The 19,482-nt window shown below is 36.8% G+C and overlaps 1 protein-coding gene across 3 annotated transcripts in view; it reads left to right on the forward strand.

Annotated features, from left to right (window-relative positions):
• The first annotated feature begins 219 nt into the window (after positions 1-219).
• The window catches only part of Nyap2 (neuronal tyrosine-phosphorylated phosphoinositide-3-kinase adaptor 2), a 280,606-nt gene continuing 261,343 nt past the window's right edge, over positions 220-19,482 (forward strand). For 2 of the 3 annotated variants that reach the window (XM_036172984.1, XM_036172983.1), the window contains exons 1-2: positions 871-1,520; positions 10,173-10,409. In XM_036172984.1, coding sequence (XP_036028877.1) covers positions 10,189-10,409 — 221 coding nt within the window. In that variant the 5' untranslated portion in view covers positions 871-1,520; positions 10,173-10,188. Of the gene's footprint in view, positions 704-870; positions 1,521-10,172; positions 10,410-19,482 lie in introns of those variants that run through there. The other variant, XM_036172982.1, reaches the window with a different exon arrangement.

Genomic DNA, 19,482 nt, shown 5'->3' on the forward strand with positions numbered 1-19,482 from the left:
TGAGGTACCAGGGAGACCTTTGTTCTGTATACATGCACTGTGCACGTTCTATCCAAGTGGGCTAGTTTTGTTCTCATGCCATGGGAGCAGGTGGCATCAAGCTGTTTTGATGAGGTTAAAAGACTCCTCCCCCCCTCTCCGAAAGCAGCAGCCTGAAGTACGTCAGCAGTAATTGTGTGCATGGCTCTGCTGTGCAGGGTGGGTGGAGGCAAAATTGATATCAAATAAGGGCATCAAACTGAGATCCGAGAGTTCCGTTTAAGTTGTTGCTCATTTTTATTAGCCCCACTGGGGTGAAAACCTTATAACTTAAATTTATCCTCCGGACAAGAACAATAATTTTGATTAATTTAAATTTTCCTCTCCAAAAAGACTGATTTAATGCTAAACAGTGGATATAAACCAAGAGGTTTCTTTATTCTCTTTTGATTTTGTTATTGACAAATCAGACTTTAGCTCAGTTAAATAAAAGAGACACGTTCTGTTGCTTGGATGGGAGGCCTTTAATGAGGATGGGAGCCCCCGGGGAGCCGAAATCGGGCTGCTTTAGGGGTTTCCTGCCATTTCTTCAGTCATTCTGTCTCCCTTTCCAGTGGGCCTAGGGTGTAGGAACTATCCAAGGTGCTAGGATCCTGGCAGCTTTGCCGTTCAATGCAGGCGGATTGCAGAAGCAGAGGAGAGAGATTACTGCTTATTTCAGAAGGTAGGTTCTTTGTTTCAGCATCTCTGATTAATCAGCAGCAGCAGCATCAACAGACTAAGGCAGCTGGAGAGAGGAGAGAAGCAGGAAGGGAGGGAGTCCGGGAAAGGGAGGGAGGAGAGGGAGAGAGAGAGAGAGAGAGAGAGAGAGAGAGAGAGAGAGAGAGAAGAGCCAGAGCAAGCTGGTTGTCATGGGGGAGGGACGATGCTACACGCTAGGCTTCTCCAAACCTTCCGTATGTGTGCAACGAGAAAGAGCATCTTCTTTGGGGCTGAAAGGAGACATTTAGAGAGGACATGTCTGATTTTTGTTTCCATTTATTTTTGTCTTCACAGAACATGATCAAATGAGGTACCTTAGCCAGCTTGGTGACTGCTTCGGGTCTTGTAATCATCTCTGTAGCAAAGTGGGTAAAATCATTCAATTTCTTCCCTGCTGGACCTGGAAGGAGAGGGGCTGTGCGCTCATCCCCACCCATTAGCTATGCCCTCTTTTCTCTGAATGTCGATTTAAGGAAGCAAGCAGCTGTCTTCTGCCACTGCATCTCCCTAGCAAACTTTAAAGGGTATTTTATCTGATAGAAAGAACATCGAAAATGCTCTGGTCTCTAGTGATGAAGAATCTTGGATTCAACACTTTTCCCATCCAGATATAATGCACTTTCATTGAAGAAAAGCTGAACTGACCTACAAGTCTGTTTCTTATGGTGCTGGATTACTCCTACCGAACTGCCCCGAGACCAGCCCTGAGAGAGGGCTCTGACAGACCCAAGTCACCTCCTGACTATTGCACTTAGCTTTCCCTGGGGACTTAATTTTTGGTATGTATCTCATTTTTCAGATTCTATAAGCATGCTAATTAAATCCAGAACTAAATAGTGGAAGTGATTTGTTATGAAATGGGATGGATTTTAGTTAGGGATACTTAATGCTGAAGTTTGCATGTTTTATTAGGTGGAGCAGAAATAAAGATACAACATGGGCATCCACAGTGTTTGTGAGCCCCCGGCTATTTTTAATCCCTTACCCACTTAGTGATTGCCATGGAAATGTTAAATAGATCTCCATTAGTAAAATAAGCTATGTTGAATTATTATAAGAATTGAAAGTATTTTCATGTCATTAATTGCTATTCAAGTTGTGTCTGCTGCTACTTGTCTTTATTCCATACCATAAATATTTTACAGCGGGCTCAGTTCATTGGTGTCATCAATGAGAGCCCAGTTTTGCATTCTCAGAAAGAAAGGTATACACTCTACCACAAAATATCCAAATTACTGGGCATACTTAGAAGCTGAAACTGCTTATTTCTGTCTGACTCCAAAAAGATACTTTCCTGAAAATGTGTTTTAATACCAGCCAATATCATGAAGATTTCATTAGTCTAACCAAAATGTACATCTTCTGAATAACTTTAGTTAGACTTGCTGTACTTGGGACATGCACTTATTTCATTGGAATATCTCCCTTCTGATTTTCCAAAACTACCCAGGAATATTTTCAGTACTTGAAATGTTGGTAGATATTGCAGATCTGGGAAAATATTGTGTTTAAAGATGTTCATCTTTCCTAAAAAATACTAAAGTTGTTTGGGTACTAAATAAGTACTTTTTTATTTTTCTACATGTAGTGAAAAATATAAGAACATTTAATGGAAGAGGTTATATGGTCTATTTTTGATAATTCTAGTATCCACAATTTATAATCATTTAGTATAGAATAATGAATAGAGAGCAAGAACAAAAATTGATCTCTTAACTTTTACATTTTGGACACACTCCAATTTATTTGATGTATTGTTAAGTGTTAAGTTAAAAAACAAATGAGCAAAGAAGAGCCAGATGTGTATAAATGATTTTGTTTTACTTTGAAAAGTAGCACATGTTTTTGTCCAACTCAGAGAAGAAGGGAATTCTTGAGAAAGACACTTAATATTTAGGAATTTGTGAAAACAGACATGTGAAAAAATGCTACAATTTTACAAAGGACAAGCAGAGTGATAAAACTTGAATGGTTTGGAAAGTTGTGCAGAAGTGTCAAAATCTCTGAGAAGACAATTGTGGCTATTGTTTAAAATAAATTAATCAGTCATAGACTATCAACTCAATTGGATGGTTTCCATTGTAGCTCCAGTCAGCAATTTATTAAATTGACTATGTCTACTTTGCAAATACTGCCTTGTAAGCGTCTGGAACCAATTGGCCCAAGGCTCCACAAAGTCCCTTAGCCACTGGCACTTTGCTTGAGCCTTTAATATTAGAGAGGATGTAGCCAATCTTTTAAGACCTTTGGTAAAAGACACCATGACAACCTGGAAGTTGGGGGAGATGCCTGGTACATGATGCTACTGCATTTGCATGATCTATGCCCACTTCCCAATTTAGGGAAGGGAGTTAGTGAAGAAAAACTCCTTGCAAAGAAATCTGTTTTCTGAGAAAGAAGCAATCAGTGCCTTTGTAGTGACTCCTGCAGGCTGTCTTGGTGGTAACTTCTTTCCCCATTTTGTGCAGAACAGCTGCATTTTGAGAACACTGAGAATGAGAATATGAACATGACCATTTGTGGGGTAGGGTGCAGGATTCCAAGCACAGATCAAAATCTCTGACACTAGTATTTGACAGTTTGTTAAGTTTCTAATTGCAGAAATATTTTTGACATGGTTTACACGGCTTATGGGTTTTAACCAAGCTAGCTAGTCTTGATTTGGTCCTAGTTTATGAAGTTAGCAAATTTTAGATAGGAATTTGCATATGCATTTAACATATGTATGTGAAGTCTGATTACTAAATACTTATATTTTTCACATGCACTGTGTGGTATGTGATTTTAGATTGGTGTAAGTAGATGCAAATAATGTAAAATAGTCTTTATATTGCTGAACAATTCAACAACACAACAACAATCACACACACAAAAAAAAACAGTCAAAATCACACAAGGAAACATTCATTCGACCTAAACCTCTAGGATTCTCTATCTCAAGGAAGATGGAATGAGGAGAGGGAAAATCAAATTTTAATAACTCACATTCCAAAAACTTCATATAGCATTAAGACAAATATCCTTTGAAAACCTCAAAAACGTATAAAGAATGAAACTAGGAATCTTCCTCCATCTACAAATAATTGAAACATAAGTATAAAGTCAGGGTCAAGTATCCAGTCTTTTATCAAGGCATTTATTCTCTCCTATATTATTAGGATGTTTCAGCATATCACAAATTACATTATGATAATAGCATAAAATGAACTTTACCTGATTCTGATCATAAGATTTTCTTTTGGTGTTCGCTATGGTCTAAAATTTAGAAATTCTTATGAGACTTTAAATACGGGGAAACAATTCACTTCAAAATCAGCATTGTTTTTCATTCTCATCGCTCAATATGGGTGGGAAAATAAAGATTAAACAAGTTGCCACCACTCTGTATCTTTGAAAAGCCAAATCTCATGTAGAGGACAGCTCCATTTTGGAAATTTAGGGTAAAGAGTTTACAAAAAAAACAAAACACCAGTGTCAAGAGGGCTAGTTCACTCAAAGGATGCTGGTACATATGCAACTTTTACCTGGGTAAGTGGAACTATCAGGTTTATCACAGGGATATGCCTTATTGAGTGAGTGTTCACCTCCATCAGGCCCACGCTTACAGAGGTGGACCTAGCAATGCAGGAAATTATACTAATTGAGGAGTTGCCTGAGAAATTTAGACAAAGGGATGATGAGAGATGCTTAGACATAGACGAGGAAGAGCCAGGCAGCCTAAATAGTCATTTGACTCCTTCTGTGTGACTTCTCTCCCACACCAGCCTGTGGCTTTGAGGAACTCATTCTCACCATGAATGGGTACTGTGTGAAATACTCTGTAGACTGGCACCACACACAGTGGGTTTCTTTGCTGGTGGAGGGGAAATGCTACAGAAGCATGTGCTCTTGGAGAAATTTGTATGCATTTATTTTTCAAAAATACTCACTATTTTTAAATTTCTCTTTACTACTAAGTGTTACAGAATGGCTTAGCACTTGAGTTTCCTTGATGAAAGTATCAGCTACAGAAAGGGAGGAAGAAAATGGTATTTTTTAAAATTTTATGTTTCTATCTATTTCATTTGGGCCTATATGATTTTTGCTGTGGGTTTGATGATGGAGAGTTTTATTTCTGTGTGAACATCTGTGAAGAATTAATATCACTATCAGCTTTATATTCAGCCTTGTCAGGAACAATGATGGCTGTGTAAAGTGTGTGTGTGTGTGTGTGTGTGTGTGTGTGTGTGTGTGTGTGTAGAAAGCTCAATTCAATGTTAAATGCTTAGTTTTTTTCTCTTGGCCAAGTAAGAATTTAATTAGTGCATTTTAGTTAAGTTAAACCTCAAATTTTAGAAAATGTCACAACATTACACAATGTAGTCTTTGTGAAGGGTGTGGTCAACAGGTTGTAAGTAACAGAGTGTAAGAATAATGTAATGGAAAGCTGAAAAAATAGTCATCCACTTTAATATTTAACCCCAATATCTATAGCTTTGGTAAGAAATAGTTGTGGGCACAGTAATCTAAATATTAAAAGAACAGAATCTCTGGAAAATGCAGAACATAGAAGTATAGAAAATCATACAGTAAGGACCTGAATTTCACTGTGTGTTGTATGGGATTTGATCTGGTAATTTAACCTACTATCCCTGGAGGATCCCTCATATGATTTTTAAATTAGCCACAAATTCCAGTAAACACATACATAGCACTTCACTATTTGTATCAGTGCTGGGGCTTCCAATGAAAGCATATCTACTCTTAGAATTAAGACACATTGCTGCAAGAGTATAGATGGGCAGCAAAAAGTCTCTCATTTATTGAAACAAAAAAAAACATGGTGCACAATATTATTGGTGGCCATAGGAAGGCAGAAGTTCTCTTTCAACCTTTTGCATTCTATTGTTTCAATGTCTAATTAGAAGCCAAGTAAGGGATATGGTTAGTTATTGAGAAAAACCTAACAATGCTGCATAGAACACAAGAGCCCAGCTGCATTTTAACAGTATTTCCTAAGACTGGGGAATTCTGTGTCTGTTTAAACAGAATTGCAATTTAAGAGGCAGGAACTACAGTCAAGTCTTAAATGGGTTAGACATGGAACATACCTTTCTCAACATCTATTTTATCCATGAGTATGACTTCTAAAAACATATTTATGATTTATTGGATTTTCATGCTAATTGCAGTAAATAGTAGTGGCTATAACACAGAAGACAATTAACACAGTTCAGTTTTCTATTACATCTGTTCACTATGAGAAAGCTATGGTTTATTCATCTAAAACATATCCTTCAACTTGGAAAGGCAAAGTTGGATGGTTTAAAATGGAATGAGCATTATGGGCCACAGATCCCAGTGCCCTTATTTTCTAATTTTGGACAATGAGAGGTAGCGTGTATAAGTATTTTTATTACAAATCATTTGCTTAATGAAAAAAATATGTTAACTCCTAGTTTTACTCTCATGTGAACTTCTGTGATGAAGGAAGTGTATGTATGTGTATATATGTGTATGTGTGTGTGCATGTGTGCGTGTTTGTGTGTGTGTGTGTGTGTGTGTGTGTGTGTGTGTGTGTGTGTGTATGTGTATGTTCAGGCATGCTTTCCACAGCATGAATGTATAGGTCAGAAGTCAATTCTTACTAGTCTATGCTCTCCTACCGCCTGTAGGGTCTAATGATGGAATTTAGGTTATAAAACAATACACAAGTGCCTCCAACTCTGAGCCATCATTCAGGCCCTGCCAGTTCATAACTGTGGAAATTATTATATTTAACAACCTGACTCCTTGGTAAACTAATTTTACTTTGAAACATGTGGATAGATTATTTAAGACAAACACACATAAATAAACATACATACACATAGAAACACAAAAATAAAATCAATAGTAAGCATTTTAAAACAATTTTATTTTACACATTACTGAGGGTCGGTGACAGATGGTTCATCTGATACAGACACTTGCCACCAAGCCTGACAACCTGAGTAAGATCCCCTTGACCCACATGATAGGACAAGATAGCCAGTTGTCTCAAGTTGTCTTCTGATCTTCATGTAGAAGTTGTGGCATCATGCATCAAATAGCTTTCAATGAGAAAAGATCCACAAATGAATGTAATAAAAATTTTTGATTTAAAAAGAGTTTGTGAAAGACTCTACTAGCAATATCAACACCAGGCTTATTAAACACATACACTTTTTTTTTTTAACCAAATTCTCATGACATAGTCCATTCCAGCTGCCATCATTTTGTTAATGTAAAGTGAAGCTTAAAGGTATTATTTAATGCAAAGCCATAGACCTAGAAACAACTTATTTGAGGTTTTTAGAACACAAGGAAAAACTTGTACCTATGTCCCACAGGACGTTTTCAGAGTCCCCCTTGCCACCCCCATACATCACTAACTAATTTCCATGGAGACCGCAAACAAAATATTATGAGCTTAATCATTGACAGGCTGCTAATCTTATTATAAAGACCAAATGTCAATGTTGAGAAGCTATACCCATTTATCCTCAAAATATGAAAAAAAAAAAAAAGAATTCATGGCCAGCTGATGATGTAAACAGTGTGAGAATCAGATGATATGTAATTATTATTCTAGTCTCCTGCAATGTGACATCTAGAAGATTATACTTTGGCATTCATTAGTGCCTTGTTTGTAGCAGGTGTCCAATAGACTCTTAAATAGATGGATGATCAGATGACCAAACACTTTCCTGGAGGTGGATATGGGCACACACATAAGCATGTAACCCATTCATAATATGGAGTTTGACTTGGCAATATGGCTGAATTTCATTTGAAAAAAAAATCCATGTGAGTTAAAAAATAAATTTCCCATGTATAAACATTTTGCAATAATATTTTTTACATTTTCTCAGAACAACAACTTAAACTCCATGTAATTTAAAATGCCATTAATAATGGTAATTAATGTTCAGAAATAATCAACTACCTTGTTGATTATACATAATTATAATATGTAAACTGTATGTGAATCACTAGGGTTGGTAGAAATCCTCAGCAAAATAAATAACTAAAATACAACCCTTTGGATGCCCATGTTTCTTGCACCTGGGAAAAATATAGTTTTGCTGGAGGGCAGAGTGGGAGGAATCATTCTAGCCTGAGGTGTTACCTCTAGCGGGCTTATAACACTGAGTTGGCTTGCTTAACTTAGGCAAGATTAATTGTCATAAAGTTAGGCTGGTCTTTTTTTAGCCTGGAGTACCTAGTGCATGTTTGTGATGCAAGTGAATTTCTGGTAATGGCAATGCTTTAGATAGCTGAAAGACACTTTCCTGAATCCCTCCCATCAACATGAAATGCATTCACAGCAGTCACTTTCTTCTCTTCTATGTGCTCACCACTTAAGCATGTAATTTTAATACAATTTAATTATGTTACATATAATTCAATATACTATAAAGTTGGAATTAAAAGACTATTCAGTCTTTTTAACCCACTGGAGCTAAGAAATCAAACAAAACATAATAAAAATTTAATGCAAAGCCAACAAACAACCTCCAGTTCTTAAAATATCAGACTGAGAAAGAAACCTGTAAATTCAGCACGAGATTCAAATTTGAGTTAACTGTTAACTGTCAGTTAAAAGGCTAATAAATTCTGATGTGAATTGAGATATCTATATCTACAACCCAGGTTATGAAATATGATTTTCATTTCAGGATGATTTTGATGTATACTTAGAAAAAGAAACTTCTTGGCTTTTGCAGTAAATAGATGGACTGATCCACAGTTCCATGATTTTTTTAAAGGAAATAAAAGTTGTAAGGTACTTTATAAATTTTTATTTGTTTAGAGAAAGGGTCTCTAAGCATGACAGACATATCCCACACGCCACTCACTTATATCCATTTTCTATGCCACAGTGAATAGGAAATTAAATAAGTCTTATTAACATAGATTCATTTTTTATTTTTATGTAATTTTTTTCTTTATTTTTGTCAAAGCAGTTTTTCTAACTCATTGTGAATATTTGGAAAGTTCTTTAAAACATGGTGATTTCTAACACTTTCCTGTCTGTCCACTCATCTATTGTGCATACATCCATCAAGGCCACATACACTTCACATGGATGTTGTTGCCAAGCATCTTCACTAACATTGTCATGATCTTAGTGCACTTTAATGTACATACTACTGTTGAGTTCTATGATAAATCCTTCACAGTCATCTCTTCTACAAGTCACAGCAGGTAATGGGAGTTTTGTCATTCTCTTATGAGAGCTAGATGCACCATGTCAAAGTTCCAAGTTTTAAACTATGGCTTGATTTGGTTTTGATTTGTCAAGCAATTATACCTGGAACTTAAGTTTTTCAAAGTTGTGAGACTTTTTTTTTTATTATCAATGCTATAATAATATCAAAGCTAGTGTTATCTGACTGCTGAGAATGTGTGTGGTTCTGACAACAGACACTATATATCATAGAAAATTATGATATGAAACAATTATAGAGGGCCATTTTGAAAATAACACAGGGTCTCAAAAGTATACAAATTATATGGCAAATATGTGTTTTTCCTTGGTTGCTGTTATATTTTGTATGGCCATTTTTGATTTATACATTTTCACCTAAGTATTTAAAGGAAAAATGAAATTTAATTTTTGTCCAATATAACACTATTTTAATTTAAATATACATGGAAATGTCATTATGATAATGAAAATACAAAATTTGGATCTATGTTATGATAACACATTTTGAGAAACAAAATTATGTCTGTATTCATACAAACTAAATATTTATCTTCAGACACAATGTTTACAAATTCATAGGTGGCAGGGTAGAACTGTGGTCCTTTGTCCTGCTAATGTTACTGAGTTGATGGAGCATCTAATACTCAAATAACACACATTTCATGTTATTTCAAATACTCTGGAAACTTGTAATTTACAAGGAAGATTTTTTTTTGGAAAACTTAAAATGTATAAATCTGAATTATTTATATAAAATTCAGCTTCACTCAAGGGAACACAGAGAGCTAATATAATATGAATGGGACATAATCCTTTTTAACTCTATTATTTTCCTTAATGGTATTCTATAACAACTTTATGCTCTAACTCACTATATCTTAAATACATTTTAAAGACGTTAATTTATTTATGGTGCAGGAGTACTCATAGATGCACACTTATGCCCTGGTGCATGTGTGGAGATCAGAGGTCAACTTAGAAAGTCAGTTATGCTCTACCACTATAGGGATTCTGGGGTTGGAATTCAGGTTGCTAGCCCTGCCAGCAAGCACCTTTACCCATGGAGTCATCTCAATGACCCTTAGCTTAAGTATTATAACCCAGGAGAGGTACATACATCCTGAGGAGCCTGGTAACTCATTTGTGATTTGAGATGACAAAAAAATCTTAGGGACAAATCTTAACCTTGCTAATGGTATGATGTGTTGTCAATCTTCAGGAAGCATCCCGTTTCCATGATACCCTCCAAGATGATGAGTGCTAATCCTGAAGAAGACCCTTTGGACACTTTTCTCCAGTATATTGAGGATATGGGGATGAAGGCATATGATGGTCTGGTGATTCAAAATGCTTCCGACATTGCTCGCGAGAATGATCGCTTGAGAAATGAAACAAATCTGGCTTACCTGAAAGAGAAGAATGAGAAACGGCGAAGACAGGAAGAAACAATCAAACGGTAAGTGTAAACCACTGCATTCCATGAGGGAGTCTACAATTCCTGCTAAGACTGTGTTGCTGACACCTGGCCAAGAAGAGGATGGTCAGAGTCTTGGCAGAATACGTAGTAAAAGGGACACTTGGACCCTACCAAAAGCTCATCCATCCTGCTGACAGATCCTGGCCTTAGCTAACAACAGTTACTTGCTTGTGCTTTGTGCATATGGAGGTACAAATGGGCTAGGGAGAGAATTCAATTTTCTCTCCATAAAAGCTTGTGTTGAACAACCTCTTGGTAAAAGCACCAGGGATCACAGGTACACTTTTAGCAGCTAAAGTTTTATGAGAATTTCCACCTTTAATGGCCTATGTTTATAGTTCTTACCTTAAAATAGAGTTCATCTTCTTCCTAGAATAAGACCAAGACTAGTCAATAATTAGATATGTATGGGCCTCTGAAGGCACTTAGAATCCTTGGTGTATGCTTCTGAGCAATTTTATGGTGATTACACCACTTGGTTTGGTAACAAGGGCTCCAAATTTGTTCAAAAAAAATTGTTTTCATGATGTAACACCTACCAGTGACAAGCTAATGAGCCACAGACTATAGCCTTGCAAATAGAGGTTAAGCTCCTGGTGTGTGCACACAAAGGAATGATACACAACTTTTGTTTTTTTTACAGAACAATTAAGCAGGTTGGTTCCCTGTGGTCACAAGCTGCTGTGTGAAATCCTGTTTTATTGCTGGAGTTCATTTGCTAAGTTCAAAAATTCAAAAAGTTGATGAAAATTACTCTTTTCAGTTATCTGCATGATTGAATAGTGATAGGGTATTTGGATAGTTAATGGATTTCCATCTAATATGTTAGTCACACACTCTCTGGGAAGATTGTGATATTGAGAAAATGAAAATATTTTTTCAAGTTCAATTATTTAGGTTGTAAAGAGGCAAGGCAATGTTGCAAAACTAGTATTTTTTTTCTTTCTTTTTTTTTTTTTTTTTTTTTTGCCGGAGCTGAGGATCGAATGCAGGGCCTTGTGCTTGCCAGGCAAGCGCTCTACCACTGAGCTAAATCCCCAACCCCAAAACTAGTAATTTAAAAACACTATTTTACATATTAGAGAAAGATGGAAAGAGGAAAAGAGGAGGGATAGGGTGAAAGAATAGAGAAGGAGAGAGAGAAAACTAGAAAATTAGAAGAATATTTTGATAGAATATACTGTTTTACTTCTGAATTATTAAAATTTTACCCAGTTTAACTTAAAATTGATTATTTGCTATAGTATGTGAAGTACCTTTTCATATTACTTTTTTCCTATGTTGCATTTCTGACAGACTTCTGCTTATATACAAGTATTTTACTTTAATTTTGAATGTTGAGTTTTTAAAAATTCAAAGCAAAACGAATTGGTCACATGATTTCTAGAGAATAATAGCAATACAATTTAAAGTTCTGCAATCTTGCAGTTGCAAATCACCAGTTAATTGTTAGTAAGTCAACAAACAGACTGATTTACTGTAACATCCTGTTGGTTCTTCCTAGCACCACAATGTACACATCTATCCCACCAGCGTCCTTGTTTTATTAGTAGCCTTTAATAGGATTCTGCATAAATATCCAAACACAGTGACAACATTAGTGGCTAAGTTTCAAGTGCTTAACTGACATGTGTTTAAAGAGGCATGAACAATGGGGTGGAAATCTGAAGTCTAAGACACTTGAGAGCAAATATACAGATAGGTGGAGATACATCAAAATCCTGTCACTCCATGATGAGCGAGGTATTAGAGATGTGGTTGTGTGAACTTGAGCTCAGTTTGTTGGATTCATCAGACTGCTTTCTCCTACTGTGTTACAAAGCACACAAGGTAATGCAGATCCCTTACTAAGCTGGAAAGAAAATCTGAAAATGGTCTGCACTGACTTCCTCCTTGTACATAGCTTGAGGATAGAATAAACATCATGTGTGGATTAACTCTTCCGGAGTTGTTTTAATTTATTAGAACTGATGGTGGTTGGAACTAAGATGGCTGGGGTAAAAAGAGGTAAAGTAGCTACACTGTGGAAACTATGAACTTTTGGATTGATGAGACAGGTATAGAGCGTGGAGAACAAGTGAAAAGGAGCTTCTCATTGGCCTGCTGTTGTTGTTCCCTATGTGTGCCATTACTGCTTGAACTAGCAGGAAGGCGTTTCTATTTAATGAAATGGCAAAAACTGAAAGTGAATCATGTCTAAGGCAAATAGCAGGAAACAGGAGACTGTCTTGATATGAAAAATGTTGCAAAGCCTTTTAATGGCTCAGGTAGATATTCTGCATGGAGGCTGGGAGAAAAGACCCAGGACTTTGGGTAGAGAACAAAAACAGAGTTCTGTATGGTGAGAGTGAGAAACATCTTAATCTTCCATAGGCTTTGAAATCATGAACTTACACGGACACCTAGGACATAAATTTTTTCCCCCACACAATAATGGTTTATTATAATAGAGAGACAAAGAGAAAGATATGAAAGAGGGAGAGAAGAAAAGGGGGGTGGCATCGAGTGTGCACCCCTCCTGGGAGGGAAAGTGGAAGTGAGAGGATTTAAATTTTAAAATGATCCAAAACTCAGGAAGTATTCCCCAGGGCACCTAAAATCCCTCAAGATAAGGGTGGTGGAATAACCCAGTATGTGTAGTCAGAGAGCCACAAAGGAAGGCTGAGCAATGTCAGAACCCCAACATTGGAGGAGATCCAGCAGGGAAGGAATCAGAGAGACTGACTCATTGAACATGCCCTTCTTCCTGCTCTGCTGGAAGCTCCATTGTAGCTACAAGGGCAGAGCAGGACCCAGAAGCTTGGGAAAGCTCTCAGTGCAACACAGTATGCCAGGGAAAAGACTAAGGCCCAGCCCTCTCCCACTCCAGATCTGAAAGAGGAAATCCCAAAAGATTTACAAAGGTAAGCAGTCTGAGAGCCACTCACACCCAGTAGAGACCTGATGGTAATGTAAAAATGACCAAGTGTGCAGCACAGTGAGAACTATGGGGCATCCTCTAGACCCTGGAAAAGACAATCACATCCAAACTAACATTTAATTCTTGTGCCATAACACTTGAATGTTTTAGAAATTAAAAGATATGGTTTGTGTCTTGCTACTTATAACTCAGTTCTTCTTTACTCAACCCTACCCCAAATCTTTTTCTGGAATTCTAATTTAATGTGTAAATATCTTGGAAGTGTAAGAATCCTATGAGAGCCCAAAATTGTTGAAACTTCTCCAAATCACTTTTCTTTTCCAAAAGCTAAGCCCAAGGAAAGCAAAATGGCATAGATGTCTTTGAATGTGATTAGAGAAGGAAAAAAGTGAACAAAGCCAGACCAGCAATGCCTCTGTTTGAGGAGTCTAAAAGCCTCCTTTACTGCCTTGGGAGTGGATGAGCTATGGCGTCTCCTCAAACAGTATAGGCTAGGAATCATTTTAATGTCTGAATTCAGTTTTATTTTGTTCATATAAGTACCATTATCCCAGGGGGATGGCAATTTTCAAATGATGATAATCTCTCCTCAATGTATCCTTTTTTTTAAAAAAAAAAATCATATCATTTCAAAGTTCCCAATGAGAAATGTCCATTTTTAGAAAGTCCATCAACTGGGTTCTATTCAAACATGCTTTTGAGGGATCCTGGGATATTGCAAAACACAAAACACCCACATTTAAATTGAACACATATTACAGCACTTTTATTTTCTTTCTTTCTTTTTTTCCCTCGCAATTAATATCAAGTAGAAAAAAATCAGCAAGGTATTAATAAACATCATCTAATTAATCAAAATTACTTCATCTGTCTGCTGAATGCCTTCAAAATATATTTTGTGATTTAATATATGGGATATAAATGCCAGAAATTCTAAAAGGCAGCACATTTGACCTTGAAAAGGCATTGATGATAATTCTCTGTGAAATGCGCCAGTTGCAATTTCAAAAATGTGCAGACTGCCAAGGCATGCTTAAAACATGGAAATAGGATTTCATGTGCTTGGCTTTCTGGACCACATACTGCTGAAATGCCTTTTGTGCTCAAGCTGGGGAGCTTTAACACAGAGCCCTTAGACAAACAATATCCCCTTCACTTTTTCTGTGATCTAAGTCACTTAGGTTTTCTAAGCCCAGTTCCTTATTTTTAAACCAACTTGAGCCCTTGTCACTATTAACTTCCTTGTGTCTTCCCCTCTACCTGTCATGTGGCTTTTACTGAAAAGACTTGCTGGTGAAAACAAAATATGAAATAAAAGAGTGACATTCTTAGTGCTTCTTTCAACAATTTAAAGTGATTTTTGGTAAGGAAGAGCGAAACACTTAAAGGGGAAAATTAATGGAGAATGAAAACAATTATTGCAGTGGTTCATTGTCTCTGCTAGTTTAAATCCCACAGGCTTTGTATAGGCACAAGTAAATGAGATTTATTTTTTTAAGTAGCCCACAAGAAAAAAAAAAGCACAAGTACCTAATAACAAGGTAGTTCATTTAAGATGGGTTAGAATGCACTATTTGGTCATAAATATGGAGAAAGGTGAGGAATAAACTTTGATGATCAGTGTGTTCATTTGTGGCCATTAAGAAGGAAGGAAGTGATAAATGACAGATGACCTGTAGGGCTGTAGCTGCAGTCACCTCTGAGAACAGGTCCTCTGTTTATAAGTAACCCCTTGTTAGGTCATCAAATAAGGACAGTCACTGAAGAAGATGAACAATCAAAAGACCATCTTACACACCACAGGTACAACCAATTTGTGGGATTCCTTTGAGCAAAATTCATTTTGAATTCTGGGATTAGTCTTCACACCATCCCATTTAGTTATTTTGAAAACAGTGTAAAAATTACCCCTAAATGAAAACCAACAAGAAAATTTTCACATCTTTTCGAGTACAGTCTTTACAGTAGGAAACAGTTGGTTGTTTTGCTCCTAATGAAAGAAACACTGCATTAGTGAAATTTCTCCAAACATTGTGAGTCTGGAAGACAGCTCCTGACTTTAGCAAAGTGGTTCTGACGCAAAGGACCACTTAGGCTGATTACTAGTGTCTCTATTCCCCATGGATGCCCTCCGGGGATCCATATGAGGTTATATTTCCTCTTTAAAAGTGACAGTCTGAAATGGAATTAAATTACATATGGCTCCTTTTAAAAAGGCATGCAGTTGTATATTTTTGTATACACTTGAAAACTATGTAGATGGAAGCATTTCAGATTGCTTATTATGCAAAAGAAATCAAAGACCTACTAAAGTCTCTCTTGTACTTTTAGGGAGAAAGCTACAATAAAAATAAAAATTTTAAATTTATTTTTCATTCACTATTACTCAAAGGACATCGTTATGATACCAAATTTGTAAATCAGTTTGTTTTATTTATGTAAAGTCATAGTTATACAGAGAATGCTTCCCATAGACATATGGTCATTTATACAAATACTTTAGTTAGTTTTTGCTTTTGGAATGACACTCACAACATGATGGAAATCATTGGGGTAACAGAGAGAATGCATTGATGTGCATTTTGTGACTGCTGTACCTACTCAGTGTAGCAGGAGTAGCCAGTCTGGTTCCATATAGCTCTCCTCAATGCATTTGTTCTCAATACAGGTGTGTAGTAATGTAAAGTTTCCTGTATTTACATTCAAAAGGATACTAAAAGTATCATGTGAGCAAAGTGAAGGCAGCTAAATGAACAAAGGCTCAGAAAAACAAGGCTCTTCAGCTAGCCTTACAGTATAAAGAAATTATCTACAGATAGCTCAGGGGTAGCCTCTAGCTTGCCATTGCTTCTAGGCTTTGACAAGCACTGGAGATAAGCCCTTGGCCATAGGCAGCTTGCCGGTTCCTGGGCTGCCAGGGATCTGCTGATCTAATCTGATGTGAGTTTCTGACCTAATTTTACTGTAGGACGTAGTGTTCAGGCCAAGAAAACAAGGTTAATGTGTTGATACAGAGTGAGATTAAACAGCAGAATCTCCTAATAACCCTCTCTAATTTTGGCTTCTGCGTGTCCTTGTGATTAATCCAAATCACTTTTCTGTTAAGCATTGCAGAGTACCACAAGCTGTTTTGCTTGTATTGGTGTTAAAAAACTGTATATCCAGACAGTCTTTTTCTGAGTTGAATGAGATAGCCAAGCACAGCAGTAATTTGGGTTACTTTTCCAAATACATCATAATTTTATTTTAGTTCATAGATCCCCAGGATTAGAAGAAAAATTCAGTAACAAGCCTTGACCACCCTTGGTGGGTATTCTTTACTGAGCCAGAAAGAACATCCACAAGAATGGCTATGTGTCCGTCAGCATGCTAAGGATTTTCAAGAATGGAGGTGGAAGTTAATATTGTTGAGTATCTAAGAACACCTTTGTGCTAGGCAACTAGTGTTGTATATGCTGTCTCACTGTTTCCAGTAAGGGTCACCCCTGTCCTAAGATGATTAATATGCATTTTGCAACTCTTCAACTTTTGATTTACATGATGCTAATATTTGTAATGATGGTGGCCAGTGTCCCTACTTATTCATCTGGCAGTAGAGATCAGAGTCCACAGGAATGGGGTTTCCAAGTCCCTGTATAGTCTCTGTCTACTTCAGTTTCTAACCGAATGATTTCAGACAGAACAACTAGGTTTTCTGTTGCCTCTACTTCAATTATATCCCAGTCCCAGCCCTGGCTTTACGCTTTAAGACGATCAGTATCTGTTCTGTGTCTGAAATAAACAGACAGATGCTAGAAAGAGGAGGGGCTTTCTAGAACAGAGCCACATCCAGACAGGCTAGTTCCCAGGGTGAGCTCTTCTGATGCTGAGGAAGCAGTGGACTTCTGGATACCTAACTCTGAGACAACTGGGTGACTTAAAGGAACCACATTGCAAAAGTGAAGGTACCCTTTCCTCAATATATAGTGCTAAATTCCTTATAGGTTCTTAGGTAGACTTTGGCTACCATTTCCTATCTAAGGCTATTTTGATACACAGTTCAAGTTATGGGGGACTATTACCAACCTTTTATGTAAATATGGTATTTATAAAAATGTTAAAAAATAACAAATACAGAAAAGGAATTATTGTGGAACTAGAATATGAATCCGTGAATGCTTTTATTTATTTTTCTACAAAATGTGAAATAGCTCCTAGAGAACATGTCGAATGTAATGAAATTGCCAGAGTAGACCCTAAGCATACTAATAAAATTGCCTCTGAGGCTTCTGTCCAACTTTGAGGTTGCCTGAACAAAATGTCTTTATTACAAATGTGTGTGTTACCTTGAAATTAATTTTAATTGTAAGTTGATAGAAGGAAAAATCAAACCTTTCCCTGTGAATTTCTGCTGGGGACATATGCCTCTGGTTAAAAGTCATTCCCAGTTATGTTCATACTAGGGAATATTCATGTTCCTGCTGGAATGTGGACATAACCAGCCTGCCAAGATGCAGAGGGGGGAAAATCTCATTTACTTTGTCTTAAAAAACAAGCACCTTCAGTACAATGTACCAAGTAAATGTTTTAAAAACATAAAAATAGACCAATATTTAGAATCTATTATTTTAATTAGCAAATTACATTTTAGTCTTTGATTTGGGGCTAAGTAAAGCACTCAGTATATTTTGGTATTAGACTCAGAAATGAAGTGGCTCAATGGGATGAAAATGGACATTACCAAGGAGAGGAGATTTTCTGTCAGGCTAATGTGTATGTGTACTACATAACTATATGGTGTTTATATTACTTTTTTCCATCACTCTATTACTGAGCATCTTTTATGTCAAGCATTATTCTCCATGCCTAGGTTAACAAAGTGACAAATTTATCAAAACAGAGGGAATTGCATTTTGAGGCATAGAGAGAGTGTAGTTTAAAGCAGAGTGCTCAGGCTATCTCAGATGGGGTGTTAAGTATGAATGAAGAGCTGAAAGGGAGGGAGGGAGCCATGCTGTCTGGAGCAGCAGGCTTGTAAGAAGAAGGGATACCAGGAAAGAGGTCAGAGGAACACTTTGGTGAGAAGAGAGGCAAATTAAAGGTGTGACTAGAACAGGGCTGAGTCAGTGAGGTGGAGAAGGTGAGACAATTAGGTCAGGAGAGGTGGTGGATGGTCTTTCAGGGACCTTGGGATTATTGATATGACTTTAACACATAAGAACTGGCATAACATGGGAAGCTAATGGGGTCATTTGGGATGAAGAATGAGAAATCTGACTCCTGTAATTAAAAAGATGACCTTTTAGCTGCTCTGTGGATGAACAAGGAGAGAGACCAGTACTCTATGTAGAAAGTCTCTGAGTTAAGGGTGGACTGTGGTCTGGAGGTAAGGAGCTGAGGTGAAATTGTAGATCTATCTCAAAGTTAGGGAAGGTCAAATTTGTGTCAGATTGGATGTGTGGAGTGAGAGCACTATTCAGGGGTCATGGTAACCTTAACTGGGATTGAGAAGACAGGGCAACAAGTGGGTTAGTGACAAAGACGGTATACATATTGTTCCAGGTATCTATTGGGCTTCCCTTGATTTAATAATATTGGTATTTTTATGGTTCATATTAAAAAATTTGTAGGTATAAAATTGAAAACTTTGTAGACATTCAAATAAACTGCTAACAGGTACATGAATATATACATACATATTTAAGCTCAAGGAAAGTTTATTATTATTATTATTATTATGATGATGATGATGATGATGATGATGAAAATATTGGGCATAGGGTCTACCTACCCTCCTAAATTTTGTCAGTGGTTTCACTCAGCAAATTTGAAACTTAATATTCATGGAAGAGCAAATGAGGTTTGAGCATCCATATTAACTATACCAAATGGATAACTGCTCAGAGGAATTGATTTTGTTTGTTTATTGGGGTCAGTGATCTTGATTTCTCAGAGCTATGCAATCCATACATTGGGAGATTTCTCATGTAGGTTAATGCTAACAATCCTAATCCTGTAATTTAAGAAGCAAGATGAAACACAGATGGAAACCTGTATAACACTTGACATTTTCAAATGTAAATAATGCTTTTACAAATGAACAGATTCAATCATTATTACCATTGGTAATGTTCATGTACAGTCTTTTGGCAA

Source organism: Onychomys torridus, chromosome 23 (genome assembly GCF_903995425.1).
Source record: "Onychomys torridus chromosome 23, mOncTor1.1, whole genome shotgun sequence".
In the NCBI taxonomy this organism is placed as follows: domain Eukaryota; kingdom Metazoa; phylum Chordata; class Mammalia; order Rodentia; family Cricetidae; genus Onychomys; species Onychomys torridus.